The sequence below is a fragment of the Anas platyrhynchos genome, chromosome 8 (assembly GCF_047663525.1).
Source record: "Anas platyrhynchos isolate ZD024472 breed Pekin duck chromosome 8, IASCAAS_PekinDuck_T2T, whole genome shotgun sequence".
NCBI classification, from domain to species: Eukaryota; Metazoa; Chordata; class Aves; order Anseriformes; family Anatidae; genus Anas; species Anas platyrhynchos.
The window spans coordinates 28754049-28763280 of record NC_092594.1 but is presented as its reverse complement, the minus strand read 5'-3'; the positions used below and the strand labels follow the sequence as shown (position 1 = coordinate 28763280).

The following is a 9232-nucleotide window of genomic DNA, read 5'->3' as shown; positions in this document are numbered from 1 at the left end:
CACCACCCACCCACCAACCCCTCTCTTTCCTGCAAACCCACCAGCAGTCTGTCGCTGCCCCAGCGCAGTCCTGCAGCCAGCCTGCTGGCAGGGAAGGGGATGAAGGTAAACGCTCTTCTGATTAATAAGGATTAATAAGGATTAATAAGAGGCAGGAGAGTAGCTGGGCAGGGCAGGTCTCACGCCATGGGGACCCCATGGGAGGTGCAGGGCACCTGTGGCTGGGGTGCGCCCGCAGGAAAGGACCTCTGCCAGCAGGCTGGGGAGCATGCCCACCACCGACGGACCCTGGAGCCTCAGCTTATTTCTGAACAAACAGACAGCAAAGCCAGCTTGTATGAAACCCGATTATTCAAATTTATTAACATCAAGAATTATGCAATGATGCTGTAGATTTTTTTTTTTATTAACAAATAGAAAACAGACTGTATACAACAGTGACCCCTACAGCACTATGCATCCACAAGGTAAAAATGAATGTGTCCTCCAACATTACCAACCCTGGATTGCTGATTTCAACATAGCTTGGATTCTTAACATTCGGAATACATGTGATAATACAATTAGATACCCTTCCACCACCTTTATTCATAACTCAATGCACTTGAAAGAGGGCTGCTCACTCTGTCTTTAGTGCAAGCATGATATAATAAGGAGTATTAATATATAGTACCATTAAATTAAGTCCAGTAGTCTTGCCACATTGGTTCATTAGAACGTCCTGAAGTAGCAGAAAGTACAATATTCTAATGACTTTTAACATTTGCAGGATAGCAGAAATTATAGATACACCCAACCTCGGAAGCCATGTGTACTCCCCCTCCCCTCCCCTCCCGCACCCTGCTTCCCACAGGGAGCAGCCGGGGCTGTGCTCCTTGCCTTTGTCAAATGCTCCAATGCACCTCGTGGCTGAGAGGTGACAGGGTGGCGCTTGCACGGACAGAACCGGGGGGCTAACAAAAGGGGCCGTGTCTCGCTGCTTCTGTCCCAGCCCTGGGGACGTGTGGGGCCCGCTTGCTCCTCCTGCCCCCTCCCCAGCGAGACACACAAAAAGGGGCTCCAGAGCCAGGAGCCCAGGGTTTCGGGTCTCTCATGAACAAGGCGACGACAACTCGCGTCGTGTCGGGATCTGCCAATACACACGGTCACTGGGTGGGTTTGACACGCGTCGTGATAGGACTGAACAGTTTCCAGCTGACAAACGGGACCGCTTCTCCAGTGACCCCGCATGCCCTCCCAAACCTACTCAGGAAAAAATGGGGGAAGGGAAAGGCTAAAAAAATAATTGGTAGCTTAGGTCCAGTTCCATGAGATTTCATATTCTACAGAGGATTTAAAAAGCAGCCTACAGGGAATGGAGCCGGGCAGGAACCACAAGCCAGCTGCTGCAAATTACCAAGGAAGCTGCACTAAAATGGGCAGAACCAGCAGTGACTGGGCTGAAATAAACACAGGGTGGTAAAAAATGTAAAAGCAAAAGGAAATTAAAAAAACAAAAACCCAACTCCCAAAGGTTTGGCGGGTCCAGTTCTGCCTCGGCAAAACATTAAGACTTGCAAAAAAATAAAAAATAAAGAGAGAGGAGATTATAAAAACCACTAGTAACTATTTTACATGTTTAAAAAAAAGATCCCATTCCACCCACCTAAAGCCTCGCTGTGAAATGCAGTCGCGTGAGAGAGGGCGAGAGATGCACATGAGCAGAAATGCAGCCAGAGACTGGAAATGCTTTTGGAGTCAGATTCCCTCGTTTGGCGCTGGGGCGAAGTTCCTAAATGCCGTGGTCAGAACTGGTTGGCGTGGAGGTCAGCTGCCTGGGCAGCGCCTCGGTCTGTACAGAAGGACTGAGGAATGGGCGGCTCTGGCTCAGAGGGACCCGTCTCCACTCCTAGACATCCCCACCGCGACTGGAGGAAAGCACTAGTTACGTTGCATAGTGGTCGAAGCTGCCGAGATACTCCAGCGCCGCTCTGTAGCACAGCTGGTACTGGTCCTGCAAGGCACCGAGGGGGGCAGCGTGAGAAATGGGGACGCGAGGACATCGGGCAGCATCCAGAGATGTCGGCTCCCTTCCCTTCTCCAACACCGCGGGGAGGACAGGCACTCACCTCTGTCTGCACCATGGCCGGCCGCTGCGTCCTCAAGGTCTTCACCGTCTGGAACATGTCCACCACCCCCTCATAGCGCATCCTCTCCAGCACGATGCTGAGCGTGATGAAGACGCCTGTGCGCCCGACCCCAGCGCTGCGCAGGGGGAGCAAGAGGGGCAGTTAGAGACCCGCCGGCCTCAGCAGGGGCTGCCCTCCCTGCCCCGCTCCCTGGAGTGGTGCCAATGTCCCCAGCTCGTGGACCATGGGACCTGCTCGGTGGGGCCAGGAGAGGCTGAAGGGACACTGCCACGAAGAGCTGCCCTCTTGGCCCCATGGCACCCACTGATTCTGCCTCTGAGTGCAGCTGCTGTGGCACCACAGCCTGCCCAAAGATTTGTCCATGGAGCTATGCACCAGAACGAGCAGGCACTGGGCTCCTCTCACCACCTGGCAGAAATGCTGCCAATGATAAATATCCACCCACGGACGTTGCCTTCTCCTCATCCCCTGCTTGCCTCTTGCAGGGGGGATGTGAAGTGTGTGGGAGCTGCCGGGCTGAGCGAGGCAGGGGCATCTCCGCGGGCTCTCTGCTGAAGGCAGAGGTGGGTGCTGAGCCGTGCCACTCACCTGCAGTGCACTGTGATGGGCCCATCCTGCCCGAACTGCTCCTTGGTCTTGTGCACCTGCCCGATGAAGTCGATGAAGCCCTCTCCTGTCTTTGGCACGCCCTGCTCAGGCCAGTCTGTGAACTGGAACTGGCGGATGGTCCGCGACTGGCCGTCCTGCGGGGGGAACAGGGGTGTTACATGGGAACCGTGGGTGAGGGGACAGTGAGAGGCACTCTGCACACACACAGACGCTCGCTGCAGGGGAGCCCGTGTTATAAACCTGGCCCACGTGCACAGCACAGGCAAGGCACGGGCTGGTGCTGATAGCGATCAGTGAGCTGCTCACTGGGCCCACACCGCTGGCAAGGAAGGAACTTGTGGTGAGAGGAGCAGCAGGCGCGGGGCAGCAGCCCCTCCTGCCTGCAGCGTTAGGCAGCTCCCTGCTTTTTGGTCCCTCCAGGAGCTGCTGTACGCTCCCCTGGCTGCCCAGGGCTGGGCAGAGGCAGCACTCACCCTGGCATCTGTGACCTTGAACTCGCGGAGGATGTACTGCGGCATGTTGTACTCCGCCATGGGGTCCACCACGAAGTACTGGTAGCGGGCGGAGCGCTCTGCGGGCCAGTACTGGTGGCACTTCTCCTGCGGATGAGGAGCACGGTGAGAAGTTAGCACCCACACCCTGCTGATCCTCCCTCCCGCTCCCAGGGCTGCGGGACCACAGGGGCAGCCACGGGACACCCCAAGGCTGGGGCGGGGTGTGCTGGGCGGTGATGCCCGCAGAGAGCGGCCCCGCAGCCCCCTCCTCCCCCGTGCAGGACTCGTACCCGGCCCATCTCGCGCAGCTTTGTCAGCATCACCACGATGGTGGAGTTGTGCTCCCAGAGCATCCGCCAGAAATCCTCCGTGGTCTCGGCCAGCGGTCCCTGTGTGGCGATGTAGGCCTTCTGCTGCCTGCGGCAAACGAGACAGAGCTCGGACCAGCTCCCACAAGCTGGGGGGCCGGGGGAGCTGGAGGCAGCGCCCCGTGCTGCAGCAGACAGGTCTCCAGGGCTACCCCAGACACCGTGGGAGGGATGAGGCTGCCCAGCACGTGGCTTCTGAGAGCTCCCCACACACCTGGTGGGCACCACCAGGCACAGGATGCAGACAGGCTGCGAGTCCTTCCCGGCTGAGTGTCCCCGTTCCAGCCCCTCCCTGCTGTTCATCCCCAGTGCTGCTGCACTGAGCTTTTTTGGGAACCCCGTCCTGCCCAGGGGACTGAAAGCGCAGCCTGTGCTTGGCCACAGTCCCAGCTGCACCTCCTGCACGTTTACTCCCTGCAGCACCCACCTCCCCTCCCACTGCACGGGCAGGCACAGAGCAACCGAGTCAGGTCACCTTGAGCACGTGTACCACCTCATAGCCAGGGCGGTGAGGAAACCACTTAATACCATAGTGCAAACATTTCTGAGCCGGCCAGATTTGTTCTGTTCCAGCAGAGCATGTCGCAGAGCGCCCTGTGTGAGAGCAGCTCCTGTGTCCTGCGTGGCCCTGCCCCATCCCCAATGACAGCACCCTCGGGCTGAGCACGCTCTGCCCCGCTCTGCCAAACCTCCTGATTCACTCGTGGAGTTATCCATCAGTGTCACACACTCTGTGTTGATGGAGCAGAGCATCACTGCTCGCTTTCCATCCCGCCCTAGGAACGGGGCAGCACCTACCAGTGAGATCTGGGCACTTCCCAGCTCTGTGCCCCGCACAGGGGATGGCACGGCCACGGCAGCCCCAGGGGATGCCAGAGCATCACCCTTGTTTGCCTGCTGGGGAAGAGGTGAGTGGGGCATGAGTGGAGCAGCTTAAAGGCTCCGGTGACTCTGAGAAGAGCCAGCTCCTGTGTTCTCGTTCATTGGTCTGGGAGCACCCAGCCTGGCACGATCCGTGTGCGGATCCTGGGGCTCGCTCCACCGCTGCGGGGCGCCGGAGCCCGCAGGACGAGGGGCTGCATCCTCCCTCCCACCACACTTCAGCTCTCCGCCGGTGCTAAAAATTAATGAACGTGCTGCAGGACAGCTGTAATGTGCAGGATGAAGACAGGGGCTGCTTCAAGGTGGATTTATAAGACATCGTAAAAAGCAGGGAGTGGGTGTGTGCAACGGAACAAAAGAGCTAATAAAGATGCAGCATCCGTGATGCCTGCAGGACCTCGGGCCAACTGATCTCTGCAGATAACACCAGAGGAAGACTGCTCCGTTCAAAGGGAAGGACAGGAAGAGATAACTGCTCCTTGGGGACGGGGTAGGCAGCAGATGAAATGGTACCACCTGCTGCGCTGGCACCCCCCTCTCTGTAGCATCAGCGAGTGGCAAAACCAGCATCAGTCGGCTCCAGAGCTGTGAGACGGGGCTGCAGCTCTCCTGCCAGACCCTGGGCTGCACAGCTCCCAGCCACAGGGGCAGGAAGGAGACGAGGCTGCAGGGACAGCTTTTCTCCAGCCCCTTCCTCCCACCCCATTACCCTGTCCCACCCTGAGGGGACCTCGCTGTGGTCTGGCTGTGCTGAGAGATTCCCAGAGTTGCTCCCTGTCCTCTCCCTGCCTCCTCTCACCCTGCACAGGACTTCCCCGGGAGCCCTTCCTGGGCTCAGCTGCTGGAGCAGGGAAGGAGGCACGGAGCTGCTGGGCAGGCAGCACTGACACCTGCTCCCTTTGGCACTGCTCATTGCTCCTGGGAGGCCACCAGCCCGTCGGCAGCGTTTGGGCAGTGACACACTGGAGCAGGACCTGCTGCATCCATCGCTGCATCCCCTGCTCCTGTGCTGGGTGACCCTGCTGCACAGAGAGACACGGGAGCGAGTCCTGTACGTGCATCACTGGGATTCGGTCTGGATTATCAGCCAGGGACTGGCTGGGAAGGAGATGTGGCCACCGGGCTGTTTTCCTGCATTCCTTTCTCCTGGCACTTAGCATCAGAGAATACATGTATGCTGCCAGCAGTTAGATACAGAAACTCTAAGTATTATTGCCCTTCTAGATCTCAAGTTGTGCTTTCTAAAAGGTATCCTGGAGAGCAGAACCCAGTGATGGGTTCTCCAGTATCCAGCACCATCCCTGTCTGAGGATCCACAGACCCCCCCAAAATCAAGATACGGGTAAATGAGCCTTGGGCTCCTGCCCGGATCAACCACACAGTGTGAGCATGCTGCTACCCCTGGTTGCTGCAGCTAGCAAAGGGGACGGGTTTGAATTAGATGCTGCAGATGTAAAATGGAGTTGCCTACCAGAAGGTCCTGTAAAACACCGCAGGAGCCAGCCAGCACAGCCTCCTGCCCCAGCCATGGGGGCATCTGTCTACAGCAACACAAGCGAGCCTGGCAGCCCTCACTCACTAGCAGTCTTTACACATCATAACTGAAGCTTCTGAGAGGACAGAGACTGACAAAATGCAGCACAATGATCCCCAGCCTGCTTCCAGGCAGCCAGGCCCAATCCATGGCAAAAGGGAGAAGGCAGCCATGCCCTGGTTCCCTGCGTTGGCTCTTACCTGTACCCGTCTATGAAGCTGGCGTTGATGTAATCGGAGCCCTCGACGCCCCGGATGGGCTGCAGACAGACTCTTGTCAGCTCGTATGGCATGATGTTCACGAGGCGGTTCTTGAACTTGTTGCATGGGAGGTTGGCACTGATGAAACGTGAGGTATGTGCTTTAGAGTTGGCCAGCAGCTGCAGAAGGAAGAGAGATGTCAGACCCCGCTGGGCACACAGCAGTCTGGGGTGAAATTGGGACCCCAGCAGCAGGCCTGGCAGGGGCCCCCTGGCACAAATCCACGTTCCCTCCTCTCACCGAGGGACATCCCCTGGGGACTAGATCCTTCTGGGCCAGATGGAGGGCTCTGCCTCTGTGAGGAGGCAGGCTGCACCTGGCTGCTGTGTTTCCCACTAGGTCGGTCAGCTTTTCAGTGCCGTGCCTGCTGTGGCACCCCTAGCTATGGCACAGCCTTCTGCTGGCTTTCGGTGCATGGCTGCAGGTGACAGCAGTTCCCCTCCAGGAAGCAGCACGGGGAAACCACTGGCGCAGCCCCGAAGCTGCACGTAGGGGAGCAGAGACCCACACGCGCTCTCTGACACACGAAGGCCAGCACATGAGGCCGTGCCCCTCGCTGAGCCAGAGACACGGGCTTGGTGGCAGCAGAGAAGGAAGGCTTTCCATCTCCCAGCACTGTCTTGCTATTTGCTTCTCACCCCAGAAGAACCCAAGAGAAATGTGAGAACTGTGACAGATTTAGGCAAAGATCTATTCTGGGTTACTGCGAGACATTTTATGATTTTATGGTTCCCTTTGAGCCCTGTAAATTGGAGTCATGGTAAATGTGTTACTTAGATCTGCTGGCAGAGACATTCAAACAGAAGTATCCTTTTTTGTTTTTTTCTCCAAGACTCTCCTAGCATTCCCCGAGCCACCTTTCCCTCTGTGCGTGGCAGCTGGTCCTTGGCTACACGAGGACAGGGGCCTCTTTGGGAAGCGATGCAGCCCCATGAGACCCTCCGGTATCCTGCTCCCTAAGGTTTCCCAAGCAGTGGATGCTGCCAGGGCACAGAGTGGGGCCAAATGTTATTGCTTTTTTAGAATAGAGTTACCAGAGCTGAGCCTAATTCTGTGGCAGCCTTGGGGGGGCTTTCAGGGCAGGTGCCACCACGAGGAGGTGACACCTTCCTTGCTCTGCAGAGGCACCTCTACTGTCTCACGTCCAGGGCACCAGCAGCTCTGCTGACCACAGGCCAGAGCTGCTCAGTTTTTCCCGGTTTATGCAGAAAGTCAATATTTTGCCTCACCTGCTCCTTTGCCATTTGGTGGGAATTCCCAGGGTGAGGCTGTATTGCTGCAGTTCATTTCACAGCCTGCATGGTCTGCTAGCTCCCTGCATGAACTATATTCCCCTGCATGAGTTCACTGGACTAACACACCTCACCTGAGAACATTGGCAGTTACCAGAGATCATTTCCATCTCCAAGGCTGTAATAAATATTTGCAGCAGGCAGTCTCAGATACGGATAGCAAAATGAGGGCACGGCTTCTTAAAAGCAGTATGTCTTAAAACACTGCTTTCACCAATTCTAGCCACTGGGGCTCGGTGTCTAGGTGGTTAAAAGATAACAGAGCTCAGCATTGAAGAAATGAGACTATAAACGTCTCACATATTTAAATTGGAGCCGTTTCCAGACAAGTTGTTCACAGTAACATCAATTATCACTAACACGATCTGCATCTGATTTCAGATGCAGCTCCTGCTGCACAGTGAACCTAGAGCAGAACGTGCTGCTGCGAACTGCGCATCCATCTGCCTTTTATATTCTCCCCAGAAGCTGCCAATCCAGGGGGGGACCACAGCTGACACGAGCTTTACAATTCAAATGTACTTTAAATCACTGCCTACCTGGTTTAGAAACACGCAAAAGAGTAACTGCCTGTAATGAGCCGTATCTCTCCTCTCCCAGCCCCTGGACGAGCGTTTCAGTGGGGCTGTGTGGGCAGACACAGGGCCCCAGGGAGGGGGGCTGCTGGGGCGCTGTCACCAACCTTGAATTCCAGCTCCATCGCAGTGACGCTCTCGCCTGGCGGCACCTGGGTCAGCTTCTGGATGTGAGCGAAGAGGTTGCGTGCAGGCACCTCGGTATTGCCGCATGTGGCTGCTTCCAGCAAGGCCTCGTGGATGAAGATGTACTGGTCCTCCGTCTGCACCATGTAGTTGCGCTGCGAGCGCATGCACGTCACGTGCCCGTAGATGTCCACGGTCTTCTCGTGCTTCATCCGCTCCAGCATGGCGTCGATGACAATGAAGCACCCAGTTCGGCCCACGCCGGCACTGCGGGAACAAAGCACGAGGCCTGAGAGGATGCCGCCCCTCACGGGCACCAGGTGAGCTCTGCTCTCGTGTAAGAGAGCACCCGCATCTGGAGCAGAGAGAAGGCTGCCCCCCACGTTGCGGGCTAACGAGCTGAGCCCCAAACAAGAGGTGACAGGAGGAGCGAGGGAGAGTAGCAAGGGAGAGCATGGGAGGCTACTCAGCGCTTCTGCTGTGCTCCTCTCCCTGAAGGAGCAGAAAGGACACGGTGTCACCCTGCTGGTGCAGTGACAGGGAAGGAGAAATGAGTTTGACAGCCAGGAGAGTGACAGCATACATGTGGAGCTGGAAGATGTGAAGTCCAGGCTGGGCTCCAGCACCAATGAAACCCATAAATTTCATGTCTGGTTGTTCCTTAACCTGGGTCACTGTTCCCTAACCCATAAAACGAGGCCAGCCAGCCCCAGAGGGGAAAGCAGCAAGGTGAGGTCATGCATTTCTATGGCGAGCCCTTCACTCAAGTCCTGGAAGCCTCTCTGCATCTGCTGGAAGGGCAGCAGCGACCCCCAAACTTTTCACCAGGAGAGCGAAAACAACAGACACGCTGTCACGGCTTGTAAACACAGGCAGAGATACGGAGCTAGACATTTCCTCATTTATGGTGCAAGTCAGATCCTTAACAGGGCCTTAATATAGCTTGTTTGTGTGTTAATTATA

The 9232-nt window shown here is 56.6% G+C and overlaps 1 protein-coding gene across 20 annotated transcripts in view; it reads right to left on the bottom strand.

The window, feature by feature from the left end:
* Positions 1-333: 333 nt before the first annotated feature.
* PTPRF (protein tyrosine phosphatase receptor type F) overlaps positions 334-9232 on the bottom strand; it is a 362946-nt gene continuing 354047 nt past the window's right edge. For all 20 annotated transcript variants that reach the window (XM_038183345.2, XM_038183347.2, XM_038183344.2 and 17 more), the window contains 7 exons: positions 8251-8536; positions 6217-6395; positions 3523-3649; positions 3212-3337; positions 2718-2872; positions 2109-2244; positions 334-1993 (listed from right to left, as the gene is read on the bottom strand). In XM_038183345.2, the coding sequence (XP_038039273.2) occupies positions 1925-1993; positions 2109-2244; positions 2718-2872; positions 3212-3337; positions 3523-3649; positions 6217-6395; positions 8251-8536 (1078 nt within the window). In that variant the 3' untranslated portion in view covers positions 334-1924. The remainder of the gene's footprint in view (positions 1994-2108; positions 2245-2717; positions 2873-3211; positions 3338-3522; positions 3650-6216; positions 6396-8250; positions 8537-9232) is intronic.